We start from the raw sequence: 21,181 nt of genomic DNA, 5'->3' as shown, positions 1-21,181 counted from the left end.
AAACTACGATTTGAGAAAAAGGCGGGAAAATAAAGGAATTTAAAAAATTATGTATTTATTTCAATAACATAAAATTTTAAAATGTTGAGAATAGAAGAATAATTTGTCACGCGACATTTGGAAATGAATTTCACAATGATATTGAAGTAAATAAGTTTATTTTAACTTAATCTCAGATTTAAGGTGAAATAATCTGAGCAATCTTGTTTTCCATTTATCTGTAGAAACGTTGGCAGAATACAAATATTAATATTTTACAAATAAGTAGATTGCAAATACTAGGCAAATTTGTTCTAATACGTTACGCTTCTTACTTAGATATTGTGCTTACTTCCTATCTTGTTCAATCAAAAAAATGTTAAAAGATGAGTATATTATATATAGTCGAGAACAAATGTTTAATGTTCGCTCGTTTACTGTACTTTTCTTTAGAGATATGTTATACAGGAATTAAGGATCAACTTATTAACACACCAATCCTTACAAATATTTGCAATGCAATAAATAAATTTTTAAATTAAAATAATATATATATAATAATACAGACAAAATTTTAAGTAATTTTACGAATTTTCAGAATCATGAAATGTTCAAATAGAATTAAAAGCGAATATATAATTCACTCTGACGTTGATTGTTTCTATTAAATGTATCAATACAAATCGATTAAGTCGAATTATGTATCGTGTTCACTTATTGAAATTGAATTTCTTCGTCAGTTCTCGAATGATCGTTTTGTGTATAATTTCTTCTTGATGTATCATGGTGATGGGGCTTACAAAGGCGATGATGTATTAATATAACATATATCAACGTTCAGTTTGTTTCTATTCTATTTGATGATTTCCTGGCCGTTCAGGGAAATCAATTCACACCGTACATATCGAACTTTATGGCATTTTTTACCTGAGAATAATTACAGGATAAATTGTCAATGCACTAAATATAAGGTAATCGAAGTTTTGTTGAAGTACAATGCACGTGTGTGTAAGCAGATTTTTTCCTTGCGACTGTCGTATATGTAAAACATGATTCTTTTATACATATATAGACATTATACATAAAAAAGACATAGGCAAACTGTATATATCACGAGTGTGTATGCATACACGAATTTATACGTTTATATGTATGCACTGTACAAAGCTGAGCATTTCCTTTTTATTGGAATTCTAGTGTCGTCTAATTTCTTAAGTAAAAAGTGTGCATACTTATCAATCTCTTTTTACTTCTCTTTTCATTTCCTTAATCAGTTTACGGTAAACAAAGCATAATGTGGATTATATGTTAAAACAATCGCTTGTGGAACAAAAATTTATGTCACCTTTGAGCTTATGTACAATTACTTATTCTTATCTAATTATAATAAATTCTAAATGAATAATGATAATTTACGTGTCTTTAAATTAAGCCTATAATTTAAATATAATTTAAAAAGCAATTTTTCTGATGTCCAAGAATGAAAATTTCGATACATGTACTTTAAGATTTTGATATCTGGAATGGATAAAAAATTTCGATTAATTATGAGATAAATACTTCGCAATAATATTGAAATCAGGGTGTTTCGATTATTGTAAAAAATTTTAATGTAGAAAAAAGAATCGAAACCGAGTTACAAAATGTTTATAATTAAATAAATCACTCTTCGGTTTGGCCACTCGAAAGAAAATGGAAAAATGTTTAATCCATTAGCAACAGGAAATATTAAAAAATATGATTTTATAATGTTACTGAATGTCACTCTATAAAATTTAATGTCTTATAAATTATTGATTAATTAAAACAAATGATTTATCTCAAATTTTAAAACTATACTTCCTGCTGCAAATCGATTAATACTTAATACTTTCTACACCACTTAATAACTCTTCATTTATCACACATTACAAGAGAACTAGAAAACAATATCAGAAATGACATTATTGAGTAATAAATCTTTTGTGGTACGCAAACATTTTATCATTGTTGTCCAAACTAATACGTGTACATTTTCTTTACTTGCAAATATTTCGTATTTAGATGAAAGCAATTAATTAAGCTCAACATTATGAAGAGTAAACGGGAAGAACTTATTCTTTTTTTTCTCTTCCACACGTAACCATAAATTTCCGAAATCCGAGCGCACAATTGAAAAGTGGCAGAAAATGTATAAAAACAGTATCCTTCAAACTTACTTGGCTACCTGAGATATTTTGTATCTTTCAGTCGTTAAAAATTTTCTAAAATGGAATAATAAAAAAGGGGAAAAAAAGACGGCAAAGGAAAAAAAGAAAGAACATACGCTTGAAAGTACACGCGCTAACACTGAAAGCAATATCTAGAAAAATATCAAAAAAGGTATATGCTTAGTTTTACTCAATCTTTTGTCTCTCCTATTGAAACTTAAAACACACGGTAACTAATACTTTTGTACGCGTTCGATTCTAAATATTGCTTTTAATGTTTCCAATTTTTTTTTTTTCTCTGAAAGAGAAAGAGTGAAAGAGAAATAGAGAAAGAACGAGATTGGAAGAGGCATGTTCATGTTTTATATAGAGTAACGAATTGTATAATGTTATCAGCACTTGTGGAATGCCTGCAGTCAATGTGATCTCAAATATTAAATACGTACACTAAAAAAATTATATGCTCCGTTACGTACAACTACAACCACTCCTTAAACAAACATCAAAGAATACTAGCAAATTATTTACACATCTAGCATTACATCGTCGATAAAGGAAACCCTTTGTAAGAATGACAATAAATCAATAAAATAAACGTTAAAATAAACGTTTATGTCATACACATCAAATCCAAAAAATTTAATCTGCAAGACTATAAGCTAGTTTCAAACCAAACGATTCCCTTCTTTGTGAGAGCAATGTATACCTAACTGGTTCATTAAGTTTGAAAGTACTTTCCAAGATATATAGGACTGATATATTAAAAGAAAAAACAAGTATCTTAAAATGAAAAGCAAGTTTGTGCAAATAGCAACTAAAGAGCACTCCTTAGGAACTAATGAGACTTAAGCGTTATTACCGAGATCTGAATATAATCAATTTGTAAAAATTAAGAGTATCATATGTACAATTATGTTATGAATAGATAATCTTCGAATAATAAAATTTAGGATCACCAAAATATATAGAATGAAACCGTAACAATGAATACATAAATATGTAAAAAAACAAGAACCTAAAAAATATAATACTTTTTATATATTTTTCAGGTTTTGCTATAAAATAAAAACGAAAGATTTTATAACTCTGTATCTTTAAACTGTAGCAAAGAAAGATATAAAAATCGCATTGACATCACTACACGTGTTTACTCCATTTCTACAAATATCACAAAGATACCTTATTATCAGAAGATTATCTGAATCTTTAATTTAGAAATATATCTTTACTCATTCAATTAAATAAGTCGTTCGTTATTTCGAGACTATAAAAAAAATGTTTTCCTACTTTTGTTATATACCGCATAACAAAATTTGTTAAGATTGGAGAATGAAACAAATGGATCTTGTTTAATGTATGCTTTTTATAGAAATAGACAAAATATGTATACTGAGAAAGAAGTAAAAGAAAAATAAACCTATTTAAATAAACAAGATTTTGTTTCGTTATACATTGTTTATATAATTCTTATTTCATAAATTTATAAATATTAGAATATTATAAGTCATATTTTACTAAAACAACAAAATCCACTTCCTTTCAATTTACAACAAAGGTAAATTTAGTTACTCATTAAAATGAGTAATCAATATGAGACATATGGGGATGACATATGTAGAATTCTACTATAATAGAAGTACACTAAAAGTATAGAATTAATCCTATTGACCGAAGGCCGATATGTAATACAAATGTCACAAATTTGAAATTGTGCCTATACATGCTATTCTAGTATCTGTACATTGCAATAATACAATACAGTAAATCAGCTACATACGAATCGCAACATAATTTATCATCGTTTTATTGGAATACGTTTTTCTTTCTCTTATTGTTAATGCAAATTATATCATCGGGTCGATCGATTTACGTAATTAATTATATACAATTTCTTTGTTCTTCTCTAAGTTATAAATAATTAACGGAAGTATTACGTACTAAAAAATAAAAAATAACAGTTCAGAAATTAAATGAAATTATGGTGGACGTAACCATACGGAATTTTTCATATTCGATTTATTTTTTTCCTTTTTTTCGTTTTCAATAGAGGAAAAGTATAAGAAGGATTCATTGAATATAACCACTTGGAAAATAAAATCGATATAAATAACAGGCAATGCCACAGAGTGCTCCATATCGTATCCCTAACGAATTATTGCTTTTTGCACTTTTCGAAATATTCGGAACGTTATTACGCTATATATACCTAAACGTTGTGTAAAAATCGCTTAAGATCGGAACTCAATCAAACCTGTATACACAGTAGAGTTTTAATCGTTAGATGCACGGTTAATCCGATACTGAAACCTTTTTGAAAAAGTGTACATCGAAGGAAATAGGGGGAAAAAGATTGCAACTGTGATTACTCCTGTTGCTTTCGTTAATTTGATTTTGATGTACAATCGATGTTGTATCAGGATCCCGTAAAATAGTTGTCGCGTGGAACATTACGCTTTAGTAAACTGTATTGTCGTTAAAAAATATTATTTTCTTGGGTACATTTGGCAAGCATGCACTTCTCGATCTGGAAGATCAAACCTTCAAGGGATTTCAATTAAATAAAGGCTAATTGGAAATTAATGACAACTACGAGAGGACGGTTCGCACTCTCCTCCAACGTGCTTCCCATTGTGACTTATTTCTTCTAACGCTCCATCCAAATCCAAAACCAGAACCAATGATGACTTTATTAAAGTAAGCGAAGTTGTTGCTGCTGTTGCCACTAACGTGACCAACGTTCGTATTAAGATTGGCCAAGTTAACCGCGTTTAAGATACGAACAGCAGATGAGAGTCGTAATTTGCTTGCTGGGGAACTAAACACCAACTTGCGGCTCTGTTTATTGTTGTTGCTGATATCTCCGCTACTGCTAGAGCTATGGCGATCACTTAATTGTTTTGTCGAATGAGAATACTCGGTGCAAAATGATTTAGCCATTGATCATTGTCGATACGTTTGAGATGATATGCCATTACCAGGTGTCACGTAATCTCCAATCATCAAGCTGGGATTCACTGGATAATGTGAAGTATTGCCAAGGACCAGCGATTGCTGGAAAGTAACACCAAGCTGTAGCGCGAAAGACACGCAGGCAGGCGTACACTTTAGTATCCTTTTGCTTTAGATTTATAAATCGAGTATTTAGCGAGCTATTGTTTGGTGCAGATGTTTACACATATTGAATATGAGTACGGAGCATATAAATATCTTAGTACACTTAGTACCACATTTTGGCAGTAGCTCGCTCGAAGTCTAATTCAGATACTTTTACACTTACCGTAGCGGGAGATGTAAACATATTTGGAGTAATTCCACCACCTATTAATTGTGCTGCTTGTGTACTCGTCGCTGTACCCCCTACTCGTCCCCGCCCTGTACTCGAAATCGAACCGGGATGAATATTTGGTTGGCCTCCTAGATTACAATCACACAAATAACAATTATATTATGTTCTTAAAATAAAAAGCCATTTTTACAAACATTTTTTTTTACCTATTGCAAGCAAATTACTGGGATTTACTGCTGCGGTCGCATCCATAGAAACTTCTCCTAAACCGTTCACAGACATTCCATTAACCATGTTTACCGCTTGTCTGGCACCTTGTGCATCTAGAGTAGTCCAGTAGGACTCGCTAGGAGACGTATTATTTAAACCAGGTGGGGGTTGTGCAGCTGCTCCTGTATATCTGAAGTACGGATTTTTCAAATCTAAAGTATTACTACTACTTTCCATATTCGTCCCTTCTAGTTTCAATTCTATTGTTACGTCGTACGATTGTCTGAAACATCGTTTTATACGAAATTACGCATACATTCTATATTAAAAAGAACATTCTCAAACTTTAGAGGCCATCATTATAATTATATTATTTCACCTTTTATTCGCAATAAGAATGACTTTCCCAGACAACAGTTGACCGCTTTTACAAAACAAAGGATTTTCCAAAAGACAACGAACTTGATACCAATGAGTAAGAGGTTCTGTGGGAGCTGTGCTTAACCAAACCTGTTGCGTTGATCCAATAAATGCAACATCAAACCAAAATGCAAGACCATGACAAGTGCCACTCTCCAATATGTGAAAATCCACATCAATTTCTAAGCAATATATAAAATGATGTAATATGTTGATTGTTAAATACCTTGATTGCAAAAATCATACATGATCTACAAATTCACCTATTTTATGTAAATCAGTCTCATTAGCAGTTTGAAAATCTACAATGTGTCTGATAGATTTAGCCATACAAATTCTTATATCAAAGGTATCAACTATTGGCTGCCTAAAATATTCTTTGATCGCGTTATTTCGCATCGCTGAGAGATCTACACCATGAAAACATGTTTGGTACCAAAAGTTAGCTTTATTAAATTGCTCCATATAAAGATTTTCATCGGAAAAAGGTGCAATGTGAAGATCACCTCGAGAGGGAAACATTCTTCCACCTGTGAAATGATTATTTTATTATTTCTACTATAACAATTATTGAAAATAAATTGGAACAAGAGAACAGTTAAATGACATTTACCTGGAACTAACCACTTTTTTGCGTGAAGATACGTTTCAAGCATTCTTTCATTGTATAACATATAACCCATGGGTTCACTCACTATGCAGTCTACTCTTTCTGGTAAATCAATTTCTTCTATTTTACCAGCAATAACAATAATCTTGTCTGACAAATTATTAGCAGCAACTAACAGTTCTGCATGATTTGCCATATTACTTGCTTCTACTGCATATACTTTTTTTGCACCAGCTTGGACTGCAAAAAATGATAATATTCCAGAACCTGCACCTACATCTAACACAACTTTATCTTTAAAATCAGACAGATTTCCCAAGATTGCCCGCTGGTATGTACTAGTCCTAATGTAATCTTGCATCATATTTTGTTGCTGAGATAGGTAACCATAAAATTGAAAATATTGCATAGCTGATGATTCTTCAGTCCTTTCATTAAATGCAGAAACACCTTTGCCATTCTTTAATTTCAATATTTGTGAATGAAAATTTCTAAAATCTAGGAAAATATACCATCTTTAGTGTGATATAAGAAACTAAATTAAACAATACAATTTAAATTATGACTATTTGTTAGCTCACCGGTTTCACTGACAAATGTTATAAGTAAGCTATCGGTATCAAGTGTGAATACATAGCTTCTAGATGAAACTCTAGAACATTCTGTACTGGGAGTTACTGGAAATTCCAATAGTGTTGTTTTATCTCTACCAGTTGATTCTCCTATTATGAAACAATAAAAAGAACATAAAAAATTGCCTTTTACATGCACAAAATAACTTACAATCATCTGCAATTTTTATTATCAATATTCTCCTTTTATATAAAAAATTTCCTACAATAAAATAAACTCATTAATTGATAATAATTAAAAGGGAATATTTAAAAACATCAAACGAATACAAAGAGATTATAAAGTATGCACCTTCTCTCTCAGAAAATAATGGAAACACAATATTTTAAATATTTCAAATGTTTAAAAAAGAGACTATTGAAATCTATTTATTATCATTTAATATAAACGAAAATTATATTTATGTAGCAAAACAATCACATCGTAAATACAAATTCTATCGAATTAAATATACTTAACGAAAGATAAGTATCCTACATTTTGTCAATCGTTTTGTATGACAAATTAGCAAAGTCTTTAAAAAAAATTCGATGATTATGAGGTATATTAGTAGTAGTCATTAAGTTTTGATTAAAAAAAAAAAAGAGACTATATACGATCATTTAAGTATGGTTATGTTGTCTACATTGTAACGACGCTAACATAATTCATAATTGATTATTTATCAGTGAACCAGTACCTGCAAGGAACTCAACACTGAGACCTTGTGGATCATAATTGATATTAAGCGTGACCGGCTTATTAAATTTTGCTGTTGACTGTCCATTGTTTGACAAAGTCGATACTGTCACCGCGCGAAACACCTTCGCCATTTTTAGATACCGCGTGCGTATTGTACGCTGCAGTTCCGCAAATCGGTTCTATCGTGCTTGTCGTCTATTCTAACGTCGTTATTCGAAAAATTATCAGTGAAAAGAATATAGTATGTGATTTCGCTTCTTCTTATACAAATCACACAAATAATATAACCGGATCTTGATTGAAATAGCAATTTTTCACGTTCGTAGACCGAACCATCGACTAACCACCCCCGGCGCGTTTTACACACGCGCAGTAGGGTTACTAGTGCACTGAATATATGTATAGCAATTAATTGAACTCCCTAGATTCACAGTCACCATAGATGATCGTTCCGGAGGCTAATGAAATGCGTTTCTCTTGCGCCGACGCAACTTCATATATAATTGCATCTTCTGTATCATATTTTTTTTATTATATTTTCGTATTTTATCTAGAATTTAAGGTATATCAGACGTGAATTTTTTCCAAATTTGGTAATATTTTTCTTTATAATTTATACTGTTCGTTTATTTATATAGCTTTTTATAATTGTGAATTATTAAGTGTATCTTTTTTTAAAGAAATTCGCAAAATTTGTTGATCTATTACCAACTTAAAGCCATATAGAGAAATATTTCAGAAAGCATTGGAAAATGTATGTAGAAAATATAGATAATTTTAAAAAGGTTTATATCAAATATTAACAACTCCGTATGTTGTCTTATTTTTATTATATATTAAATCGATGGCTAAATTATGGAATTGTTATTAACGGGACTACCAATCAAATACAGTTTCTGAATATGAATATAAGATCTGAAACGTTATTGGTTACTGACTTATGCTCGGAAGTTTTATATATTGTCTAGAACGACCTGTGCGAGCGACACGCACACGATTAGTTGGTGTACGTACGATGTTCTGATCGATAAGTACGAGTTGGACAATAACTCGAATCTCGAAGGCTGGCGGCGTGGCTGATTGCTCTCCCCCATTTTTGACAGTGCATTTTAGATATTGTACTTTCATAAAAAATGACTGCTCATGACCAAATGCGTGCTATGCTTGACCAGTTGATGGGAACTGGGCGGAATGGTACGTATTATTGATTCTGAAATGGAATTTGACTATCCTTCGTATGACACTATTATTTACAATTATCTGAAATCTCGTACAAAAATACAAGATGGTGGCTTACACCTTTTACTATTACATGTATACTCATCTGTTTATGAGACTTGATTACTAACAAATATATCACTATTTTAGGAGAAAATAACAAATTTCAAGTGAAATACTCGGATCCAAAGGTCTGCAAGAGCTTTTTGCTGGCATGCTGCCCACACGAAATCCTATCATCAACAGTGAGTTTACTTGAATTATTACATATTGAATATCGATGACATACCATTGGCACTTCTGCGCTATAATAGAGCATTATCGTATCTCTCTTTTGATACATCTTCGCATTAATATGAAAGCAATCAGACATCAGTATGTATTGATGTCACAGTTAGTTATTTCATCATTATATTTGTATTTTTTCAGTCTCTTCTGGTTACATGATTCAATTGCTTTCACTTTATTAATAAACTCATTTGCCTTCCTTTTGAGCTTTTTTTTTCATACATTACATTTTAAAACATTAATACATTTTCAACACTCACATGTAACATTGCTTTAATATAATTTTTAAAAGCTATAAAAATTCAATGATTAAATTTTATATATTTTCAATGTGTAAAGAACATTTGTTTTTTTTTCTTATATTGATATAAAGTGAAAGTAATACATAACAAAGATGATTACAGATGCAGTTACATTAATATCATTCAATTTGCATACCTGTAACTTGTAATAGCATTAGGTATGTGTTTTATACGAGTTATGATTCATATAAGATATGTTTTTAGTATGATATAAATGATAACATATATAATGTCAATGACAATATATAAATTATAAGAAAAGTTGTATATTTCTCATATAAAACTTTAGTAATGGCACCATTTAGAGTTAATATTGCATTTAACTTGAATAAAAAAAGTGCACTAAAGAAAAGCTATAGCAAAATTGTAGCTTTCTATAATTAAGCAAACATTTATATTTTGCTATAAGATGTTCAAGTAAAACATAGTAGTTATTATAGATAAGTGTATAGATATCGTAAGAGCACAAAACATAATGTTTCATATATTTAATGCATTATAAGTAATTATATATATCATAGACATGCATACATGTGTACACATAAATGTGTTATATATTTTCAATATTCAATATTGATATAATCAAATATTATAAATCATTTTATTGCTCCTATGCATTATTTATTTCATTTCATTTGAATGATCAAAATAATATATGTAATATCCATATTTATATCTAATATTTACATATATTTTGGATCCTGTAACTATAATAATTATTTAATATTGATATTATTTATCATAATTAAGTCTTATGTACACATTATGTCAAGTTTTTCAATGATGAATGGTTGCCTATCTTATTTGGACAAATGGAAAAAGTGAAGCGTTTCTTATTTTAATAATATATTAAACTGTTTTATATTCAACATATATTTTCATTGACAAATCTCTTTTCATATATTATCATATGGTAGTTTTTATATAGTTTTGAATATCATAAAAAAATCGTTCAAAGTACATATATTGTGAATCATACCATTTTTAATCTGTGCCAATTGGTCGGATCGATTTTACACATTATATCAAATAATTGAACAACACAAGTCAACCTTATGGCATACAAATAATAGGATAACATTTGTGTGATACACTCGGAGAATTGATTCCGATCAATTCACACCAGATAGGCGTTGAAGTGCAACACGGGGCAGCAACTTATGATAAATAAGGAGAAGCCTTAAAGGGAAGAAGTGAGATACAGAACTTTTAATATCTAGTGTGAAATATTTATGGTTGAAATCATCAACAATCTGTTTTTTATCAATTTTATTAATTTTATCAATATATGAAATATCATGTCATGATATAATATAATATTTTCAATTGTAAACAAAAATTGGTATTTGCTCAAAATACTATTAAGAATACTCTAAAAGATTTTAAATTCATTTTACTTCTTTTCTTCATGAAACTTAGAAATTAAAACGACATTTAGTCTAGTGGCCCTGTATAATCGCGGAACGTATCTACATGGAGGAAATCGCGAACATATGACGTCTACGATTACAGTGAGAACATGATTTTCCGTACGACAAGCGTAATACCGATCATATTAGTACTGCTTCGCGCATTTCTTTGTCATCTTGTGCGAATTGGTCTAAAGGGTGTTTGTTAAAAGAAAAATTAAAAATTCAGATTTTTCGATTCTATATCCGCCCAATTACTTGCAATAAGGCGACATTACGAATCTTTTTTCATGTATTAAATATTCATGCGAATTTTTTTAGAAAAATAAAATCTTAACAAGTAAACTGCATTTATGTGATTGTTCGAATAGATTGCACATTTTTTAAAGTGATATTGAATATGTTTTTAGTAACTGGTATATCATAATATCACATTTCTTTATAGAAGGGCCAGAAAACTTTTACCCATTTTAAACATTTTTTCTCATTAAAATGTAAAAAATGCGTTTTATATAAAGCATATATATTAAGTGTTTATAGTCTATAGTATCATTTGGCTGGGAATCATTGAATTTCTTTTTAGTTCTTATTTGTTTTTTTTTTCTTTTGTTAAATAATTCGATCTAAAAATAAAAAGGAGAAAAGTATATTTTATTTTGTGTTTAAGAAATTGAACCGCTGAAAAGTACTGTAGCATGTTGAGGGATGATAAAAGGAGACTTACAACCTAGCATTCGGTGCTTAGGGTGGCGTCTCTTATCGCAATTAGCAAGCACCCTTGTATATGTCTTACGCTCAGGTTTATTACGGTAAAATTAAAAATAGCTACGTAAGATATAAAAAATAACAATAAATAAAACGAAGTATTTAAAGACTGATTTGAAAATACAAAAAAGAGTATTATATGAATGAAATTGTTAAGAAAGAAAAAAAACGAAATACTTCTGGCAAATACTCGCGAGAATGATGAATATACAAGTTCACTAATGTCAATGTACCTACAGTTCTATTTCCAGAGTCTCTGGAAAAAGCAATTCCAATCAGATCCATTGTACAATATTGTTGCGAGTATTGTCCGCTCATATGTCGTGTTGTACTTGTCGCTCTCACATGCGCGTTACTGTAAGTACTGAAAAAGCGAAGAGGACGTACGTATTACAATTCTACAATTTGATTATCTCTTTAACATAATTCAAGTACTAGGTATATTAATTTGATTAATGATACATAAAGGCGGGCGGTTACCTCAGCCCCTCTACCGGTCAACGGTGGCGAGGCTGAGTGTCGAATATTAATTCCGAGACCCCAAAAGGCCAGTGTAAAGTTGGTGAGTAGCGCCATGCTGATTCTCATGAGACGATGTCTTATTGTCGCTTCTTACTAATAATGCCGTTTACGGCAGGTAGAAATCAAGTTTACTTTGAAAGTATGTGTGAAAATCGTATTCATCCTCGGAGATATAGTGGGTTCAGGAAATGAAGCAGTGATCTGTAAGTAAAAAGAAAGAAAAAAATTTTAAAAAGGAAAGGAAAAAAATAAAAATGGATGCGAATTGCCAAGAACAGTAAATTTTTTACGAATTCGAGTCTCGGAATTGTAAATGTTTTTTCAACATATTTAAACTTGTTTTTCAATAAATTTTCAATCAATTTGAAATGCAATGAAACTTCGATTGGCCATTTTATGAAAATTCACTATGTTATTCGAAATATTTATCGATTAATTTTTCGATTTATGAAAAATATTATATTGATTTTTCTTTTCTACAAAGAAAAGAATATTATTGTTTTATGTAAACGATTAATTTAAAGATTTACGTAAAAATTATTTAGAGAAATGTTCAATCGAGATTTCATTGTATGTTAGTCTTGTGATGTTTGACATCAGATATACTATAACTCTTCTTTTCATTCATTCATTTCAAATGTATGATGTACCACTAGGGAGATTTATGTATAATCAAACTATTATCAAAACTAATTCTAATCCGTACTATCGTAACGCGCACCTTTCGATTGATATGCATACGCAGTTAACTTTAAATCTCCGTTTTATTTGAAAACGACAATAACAGTAATAAAATGAGATACTAAAATCAAAGGGAAAATCGTACATTAATTGTTAATGATTAAACACTTATTTTGGCAATTTGCAAGATAATAAAGTCATCGGTGAGAAAAAAGAGAGTGAAAAGTGGCATGAACAGTGAGCGAGAGGGAGAGAGTCATTTATTTAGGGGAAACTATACAGCACGGCAGTTTTGTTAGAAAAATTTTCTTCAGCATTGGATGTACGTATTGAACTCGTTTTCTAAATCGTCTAGAATTGATTCACATATCGCAATTTCGTGTTCTACCGTAAATAGTATAATAAACCTATTAGGTTGTAAGTTGTTTCATAGACCATTGAACATATGAACTTAAGGTGTGTGCTGATTGTAGCTTCATTGCCATCGCATTGTCGTGTCAGGCGGAGAGGTGTTGCCACTCTGTAAGTGAACATAACAAAATATTTATCTGTAAATTGAACTGCATTTTTACTTTAAAATTTCTGTGAATCAAAAAAATAAATAATGATAATAATAATAATGATAATATCGATTGAATGTAAGCGTATATACGTGTATGTATATAAGAATAAATAAATATGTATTAGTATATTTATTTATTAGATAAAAATATATATACAAGTATATATAATTACTTTGTAAGCGCGTATGTCTATACTGGAAGTGTACATTTGTATACTTTGTCTACAATTTGTAAGTTCTCGTAAAAAAAGAATAATAAAGAACATCCTTGGACCGTATTTTTCTGGATAATTAGGGTCTTTAACTTCTATGGTTGTTGCGTTTTAAATTATTTAGTTGGCTATCGATTTATCCAGTTCGGTTTTCTATTTACGGAACAGCCAGTTGAGAAACCTTGTTCTTGTTGTAATATAATCTTTCATAAAACAAGTCGGGAGGGACTATATGTGTATATATGCGTATATATATATATATATATATGTGTGTATATATATATATGTATATATTAAATAAATCCAATAAGGCTTCTTAGGATCGAATGTAATAATAAGCTAATATCGAATGATTTGTAAATCGCAGCGCATGGACCTGGGAGAATGCCCCCAGATTCACGACTTGGCCTTACGGGCTGACTATGAAGCTGCACAAAAGAAAAAGGACCATTTCTACGACATTGATGTAAGTACTATTTTTTTCTGTTATCAAATTTTTAAGTTGAATAGAAAATTTACTTTTACTTACGCCGTATAGCCTATTTTGTAATTGAATTTTTTCTTTTACTGTTTCAAGGCTATGGAACATTTACAAAATTTTATCGCCGATTGTGATCGTCGTACAGAACAAGCAAAACAACGACTCGCAGAAACGCAGGAAGAGCTTAGCGCCGAAGTGGCGGCGAAAGCAAATAACGTTCACGTACTCGCAGAAGAAATCGGCAAGAAATTGGCGAAAGCTGAACAACTTGGCGAAGAAGGCTTTGTCGAAGAATCGATGAAACTTATGGGTGAGATTGATGAGTTACGAAAGAAAAAGAACGAGGCTGAACAAGAATATCGGAACAGTATGCCGGCGTCCAGTTATCAGCAACAAAAGCTAAGAGTCTGCGAAGTTTGCAGTGCATATCTTGGAATCCATGATAACGATCGACGATTAGCGGATCATTTCGGTGGAAAATTACATCTGGGCTTCATCAAGATCCGTGAGAAATTGGCAGAGCTTCAAAAAACCGTGGAGGAAAGACGTAAAGAAAAAAGAGAATCGTTGTTAGACAGACGCAGAGATAGAGATAGAGATGACCGCGACAGAGATCGAGACAGTCGACGTGGAGGATTGGGTTATAGAGACAAAGATCGAGATCGTGATCGTGATCGAGATCGTGATCGTGATCGTGACCGCGACAGAGACCGTGACCGCGACCGCGATCGTGATCGTGATCGTGACAGAGATCGAGATCGCGAACGCAGAGATAGAGATAGGAGAAAGTCTCGCTCACGAAGTCGCAGTCGTGGAAAAAGGTTGGTTACAGTTGATTGAGAACTAGCATGTAATTTAACAATTCTTAACAATTTCTTTAGCGTAAAAACTAGATGGTATAAGTTTTTGTTCTTACGGAGTTGAATCTGTAAACAAATAAAACATAATTAGTGCTTACGTTATAATTATTAAAGATAATTGTTTGATTTGTTTCAGATCGAAACGTTCACGGAGTAGTAGCCGTAGCCGTCGATCCCGTTCTCGTCGTAGTGGGTCCAATGATCGGAAAAGATAAAACTAATTACCATTTTTAATTATGCTCAATCATTTTTTCCTCGTATGAATTCTCACGTGCTTACTTATGCACATTACGTATAAAGAGAAAGAAAAAAAAAAAGAAAGCAGGATCGCATTTGTTGAAAATCATTTTTTCGATAGAGATCTTTTCTGGATAAAATAAATTAAGATTTATACATTGTCCGTCACAACTTTTTCCAAACACCAATATTTCGAAATATCTTTGTGTAAAACTAAACATATTTACCTGTCAATGTAAAAACAGGAACAAATTTATTAGATACTAATATACTTATTCTATTTGATCTTGATATATTAATTATACTTTTAAATCTAGTTACTATTTCGTGTAAATATGGATAGTTCAGGCGTAATTCTGTAACATTTGGAAATGTTACATATTTATAACATGATTACATGATCTTATGTGAATATTATACGAGCATAAAGAATGAAAACATGTTCAAAAATATATACGTTTAAATAATTATTGATTCAAACACTGCAACCATGCATTTTCTCATAACCTTACATTTCACCAGTTGAAAAATTCAAATCATATAAGAAAACAGAAGTTTTGGTTTTAAAACAGTAGCTACAAAATTAAGACGTTAAAACTTTAAAAACTAAAGAAATTCCATGATATATAAAAAATATATGTAATTAATACTGTTTAAGAAGGGATATTTATTTTAAGAGCCATGTACATAGTAAGTATTGCAGAGCTATTTGTACATACAAAAGTTTTGCTTAAATTTATGTTTGTGGGAAGAAGATAGAACTTTGTTAATATATATATATATTATATATATATATTCGTATTAAGATTATTTACATTTTATTAATTTCAATAGTCCTTGCATTTTATAAGAAGTTAATAGTTTCTACACATACTCACGATCTTACAATAAACGAACCTCAATCTACATTATCTTGGAAAATCAGTTTTACATATCCTGGTGTTCCTTCAAGAGGGACTGCGCAAAACGGACAAATTGCAATATAACCATTTGTACCATGTGGAATTGCAACTTTCTCCCAATATCTGTAACATGATACAATTTTACATACTATAAATATATATCGTTAAACAAATGAAAACTCACAAGTACTGTAGTATACTTAATACTAACTTGACAGTTTTTTCTGTAGCCATGTGTCCACAAGGCCTAAATGCATAAGTAGGCGGGCCACAATCCACATAAAATGCAGGTTCTATTCCCATAGAAAGTTTAACTACTGAACCGGCTACTAGACACATTGGACACCTTCTAGTGGCTTTGTCTTTTTCTTGACCCCAATCATGGAGACCTTGTACATGTCCACATTTCAAATAGACATATGGTTGCTGTTGTGCTGAATCTGCAGCTGCTTTACGTGGTATAACTAATGTATTTAAACCAACGGGGCATTGTGGTCTTCCGGCATTTATAGCATCAACTAGTTCTTCTAAATTATGCTTTGTCTGTGTAAAACATATTTCATATTTTTGATTTGTAGTCTTTATACGAATGTAAAGATTATAAATTATTTGCACTTACTGGCGACTTTGCCAGACCTTCCGCTGATCTCCAAAGTAACGTGGCACCGCAAAGGTCGATCAAAGTTCCATCTTGCAGAATATTGTTCTCATCTTCTACGACATTTCCTTTTTGTTGGGCACTTCGACTTTCCCTTAACGAGAAAACTCCTCCACCTACGCTGACTTCTCTCCAAAAACCACACTGTGCTTCACCGCCACAAAACTGACCCCGCGGATGCATTATTAAAACGCCATTTGTTGTGAGCCCATCAATCTCACGATTTTCTTGCCACTTTGTTGCTTTTTCCTAAAACAATCAATTTTTGTGTTTTTCTTATAATCCCATCGAAACAAGTATTTGTATATGGTATAAAAGGAAACTTACCCCTAAAAAGATATTTCTTGAACTATCAAAACCTGCAGCATATATTCTGGCGATTCTAGGATCCGATCGATCGGCGAGAATTCGACAGGCAAACCTGCTAATTGTACTTTGAGCAACGCGTCCTTCGTTCGAACCGTCACTACCGCCTGCACATGTGTCCATGACAACAAAGTCGATAGGAGATTCGGAAGAACGTCCAACCTATATTTATAAATGCATTGATGTAAATGAGAATATTCCAATATTTAAAAGAATTAAACAATATTAAACTTACCTGAAACATATCAGTTCCTTCATCTTCGGTATACTCCACGATAACGGCTTGTGTTCGAGAAAGAGTATACGATATCGAATGTTGTTTTGTATTAAGAATAGCTTGCGAACTATGAGGTGTTTTAACGATGTAATGTTTACTGCGTTTCACGCCATTTGGTACAGGTCTTTTAAACAAAACGAACTTACTTCTTCTCCTTCCTCTATCCCCTGGTGGAAGGAATCCATTGTAACTAAAAAATATTTATTTATCTTATACTTTCGTACACTAATATTTTCATTCAAATGTAAGAGACAAAAATTAGCTTCTTACCCAAGAATAACTAATTCTCCATATTTTATTAGCTGTTTTGGTTTTTCATGGTGGTAACTGTGGGATCTATGAGGAGTAGCATGTGTATGATTGTGATTATGTTTGCTGCGTGGACTGTGAGGTGCACCAACTGTTTCTCCTTCTTCCACAAGTAATGGACTTTCACTGCTACCACCGTCAGATCTGAAATAAATGTAATGTAATGATTAATAGCAAAACTAGTAACTGACATTATTTTTATGATAGTTATTGATATAACACTACAAGTAATAATTTTATTTTAAGATTGAGAAATATTTGAGGAAAGAGTGAATGATTAATATTTCTGCCACCTTTGCCTTTTTTCTTTCTTACAATATTGTATAGTGCAATATAATGTCTATGTTCCTTACACATTGTATCACTGTTGATATTCTTAAGCCTAGTATTAAATATAGATATTTTTACAAATATTTTCATAGGTTCAAAACATTTTTATGGTGTGGGAGTATCTAGTTTTGTTTTTGTTTACTTATACTTTTTATGCTCGAAAATATACAGTCATTATGTATAAAAATGGACAGCTAAATTAATTGTTCCATATATTTTAACACATTATAAGTAGTTTATAGCTTTAAGGTGGATGTCAGTAACATAAGTGCTAAAATTCAGAAAATAAACCTGTTATTTTTAAAATGATAGAAATAACAGTATTTTGTAATTCATTTTAAAAATCACAAGGGGAAAACCTTCCTAAGAAGGATTACATAATTTGAATTACAAAAAGAAAGATTTGAAAATTAATATAAAGATAGAATATAAGTCACCTATTTGTAGATCTCTGTTTTTTCTTGTCCTACAGTATGTAATACGTAAACCACTTACTTACCGCGAAGGGCATGGAATACGTTTAGTTACTGGCATCCTCCTTTGAGTAAAATTAACAGATTACTACTTCCACTGTACTTCAAAAGATACTCATAAGGACAGACAGTCTTAAGTATCTTTGCAAAGTTGAGCAAACATGAGCAAGTGCAACATGGGATGCTGTGAATTGGTAATTATAATCTGCAATAAGAAACATTCAGTGTAATAATAATTGCTATACTATTGTATAGTTTAGCATTCTCCTAGATTTAATAAAAGTTTCAAACAATCTAGTTACTTCTTTGATTAAGAAAAGATAAAAAATCCAGTAATAGTAGAAAACTAAGAAAGGATTTGTTATCCTGGTATAATAAATTGGTATATTGGAATATTATATTATATTATGTTATATTATGCAAACATTAATTTATTATTTTATTAATTATACATAACTGTAACATTATACATTGATATTGCTTTGTAGGAAAAACTGTCTGTTCCTATACATGATATGTCATACAGTATGGCCAAGATATTTTCTAAGATAGATTTGTTCATAAAAAATATACCCTTGTGATAAAATTTACTTATAACATATTTATTTAAATTAGAACAGCAGATATTACAAGCAAGAAATAAAAAATACATTATATCTTCTAAGGAAAATATATTACCAATATGAGACTGTTTAATTGATATAGCTATTCTTGATTTCATCTGATTGTATTGGTCAAAGAGTTGATTCTTTTATCTTATCTATATATTCATTTTTATCAAAATATTGCACCCATCAATTGCATTGATATAAACAAGTACATATATTACATTAAACATTACTATAACCAAGAATTGATGCATGCATACTTATTCAAATAACATTTATTTAAATGATACGTGCTTCTCATTTAAATAAATTAAATATTCTTTTTTTTAAGTAATATTTAATTGCAGTTATTTAATTTCTAATGTTTAATTTCTATGTCATTAAATCTTAAATCTAAATACTTCTAATTTATTTCATATTACTATAGAAATATACAAACATTCAATAATGTATTTACATTTTTGTGCTTATTTTAAGTATTTCTAATTTGATTTTATATAAATCATAAACATAGTATCACAACCATTATATAAATGCTAAGGCATCCTTAATACCATCATTTTCTATCACACACACTTGTGTATATTTTTCCTTGGAGAAAATAATAAAACGCTTTTTGTAAAATATAAAAATATTTATTGTATATTCAGTCGTCATTTTAAATAAAATGTTTTCATTAAACGAAGAATATATCTGCCAATTTATTTTTATCCATCGTTTTCACGATATAAACGTCTTATATACAATCGTCTATGGCACATAAATTGATAATAAACAAAGAAAATTTCATTTTAATTTTACATCATATTTAACATTGTAACCTATGGAAAAATATTAAGAACGAATATTAAACTCTAGCAATAGATTTCAATCTTTGGAAAAATATTATTTGGATGGCATTCTATAAGTTACATTTAAAAATAATAATAATAATATATATATAGGTAAATGTTTATTTGATCGAACAGCGAATTAAAATCTTTGGGAAAAAATCTACCGATTTGGAACATAGAAAAAGAAAGGGAGTAATATCGAGCACGAATGGATCGTAAGGGAATCACAATGTACAAACAACTTTAATTAACCTAGGCATTCAGAAACGATGGTCTATTTACCGTATCACCATGCTGAGCTCTGCGTTCAGAAACGATTATCGCCGCACGTTCGAGACACGCAACAACAGTCAACCGATCGTTTGCACAAAAACTAACGAAGTATAAAAATCATTTGTCCACTGTTATGCCTTAATTTAATTTTCCATTTCTAGATTACACTGTTACTATGTTCATGATATTCGAATAGTATCGCGCTGATGATCCTCTTATTCATGATTACGGCACACACGGATTCACGGACCAATATTATCGGGATAAAATTACCCTAACTAAGAAAAATTCTATGAATAAATATTTGACGATAAACGAGACACCGATATTTTTTCTCCTCGATAATCGCTAGACGCACCGATTATTCGTAAGTACCTCGCGTAAACTATACCAGACTATACTCATCAAACAATCACGACACCGATCACGACACGACCGAAAGATATACGAGTGGAAGGCGTTATAGCCACCAATCTAGGAAAAAAATTCCCTTGTTTCTTACTATAATCCACGTCTATGTAACTAACATGGCGCCAATTTCAAACGAATTAAGAATCGTTAGCTTTTTATTATATTACATGTGTAGAACGCGTATCATTAGTGATAG

The 21,181-nt window shown here is 30.7% G+C and overlaps 3 protein-coding genes across 11 annotated transcripts; 1 reads left to right on the top strand and 2 right to left on the bottom strand.

Annotated features, from left to right (window-relative positions):
* Nucleotides 1-89: 89 nt before the first annotated feature.
* Nucleotides 90-8,371, bottom strand: Art4 (arginine methyltransferase 4). 3 transcript variants are annotated; one of them, XM_069110389.1, is made up of 8 exons: nt 8,007-8,370; nt 7,276-7,416; nt 6,698-7,192; nt 6,348-6,614; nt 6,044-6,266; nt 5,661-5,947; nt 5,446-5,582; nt 90-1,497 (listed from the first exon to the last, which is right to left on the bottom strand). In XM_069110389.1, the coding sequence occupies exons 1-8, from the start codon at nt 8,137-8,139 to the stop codon at nt 1,483-1,485; spliced, it is 1,698 nt and encodes a 565-aa protein (XP_068966490.1). In that variant the 5' UTR covers nt 8,140-8,370; the 3' UTR covers nt 90-1,482. The 3 variants fall into 3 exon arrangements, with proteins under 3 accessions (XP_068966490.1, XP_068966487.1, XP_068966489.1); XM_069110386.1 differs by lacking the exon at nt 90-1,497 and adding an exon at nt 2,189-5,237 and having other exon boundaries at nt 8,007-8,371; XM_069110388.1 differs by lacking the exon at nt 90-1,497 and adding an exon at nt 2,189-5,219 and having other exon boundaries at nt 8,007-8,369.
* A 622-nt stretch (nt 8,372-8,993) lies between these two features.
* On the top strand, nt 8,994-15,812 carry LOC138178374 (putative RNA-binding protein Luc7-like 2). 5 transcript variants are annotated; one of them, XM_069110161.1, is made up of 5 exons: nt 8,994-9,202; nt 9,377-9,471; nt 14,335-14,433; nt 14,545-15,269; nt 15,445-15,812. In XM_069110161.1, exons 1-5 carry the CDS (start codon nt 9,142-9,144, stop codon nt 15,521-15,523), a joined length of 1,059 nt encoding a protein of 352 aa, XP_068966262.1. In that variant the 5' UTR covers nt 8,994-9,141; the 3' UTR covers nt 15,524-15,812. The 5 variants fall into 5 exon arrangements, with proteins under 5 accessions (XP_068966262.1, XP_068966266.1, XP_068966265.1 ...); XM_069110163.1 differs by lacking the exons at nt 8,994-9,202; nt 9,377-9,471 and adding exons at nt 12,634-12,715; nt 13,667-13,715; XM_069110165.1 differs by lacking the exons at nt 8,994-9,202; nt 9,377-9,471 and adding an exon at nt 11,064-11,067.
* Pli (E3 ubiquitin-protein ligase pellino) lies at nt 10,783-21,022 on the bottom strand. 3 transcript variants are annotated; one of them, XM_069110158.1, is made up of 9 exons: nt 20,584-21,022; nt 18,887-19,065; nt 18,019-18,201; nt 17,707-17,938; nt 17,433-17,633; nt 17,067-17,354; nt 16,659-16,990; nt 16,443-16,570; nt 10,783-13,713 (listed from the first exon to the last, which is right to left on the bottom strand). In XM_069110158.1, the coding sequence occupies exons 2-8, from the start codon at nt 18,919-18,921 to the stop codon at nt 16,444-16,446; spliced, it is 1,398 nt and encodes a 465-aa protein (XP_068966259.1). In that variant the 5' UTR covers nt 18,922-19,065; nt 20,584-21,022; the 3' UTR covers nt 10,783-13,713; nt 16,443. The 3 variants fall into 3 exon arrangements, with proteins under 3 accessions (XP_068966259.1, XP_068966260.1, XP_068966261.1); XM_069110159.1 differs by having other exon boundaries at nt 10,783-12,713; XM_069110160.1 differs by lacking the exons at nt 10,783-13,713; nt 18,887-19,065 and having other exon boundaries at nt 14,545-16,570; nt 20,584-21,021.
* Nucleotides 21,023-21,181: the final 159 nt, after the last annotated feature.

The sequence above is a fragment of the Bombus flavifrons genome, chromosome 3 (assembly GCF_040668555.2).
Source record: "Bombus flavifrons isolate JBK064 chromosome 3, iyBomFlav1_principal, whole genome shotgun sequence".
Taxonomy (NCBI): Eukaryota; Metazoa; Arthropoda; class Insecta; order Hymenoptera; family Apidae; genus Bombus; species Bombus flavifrons.
Note: the sequence above shows the minus strand (reverse complement) of the source record. Positions and strands in the feature narration are given on the sequence as shown.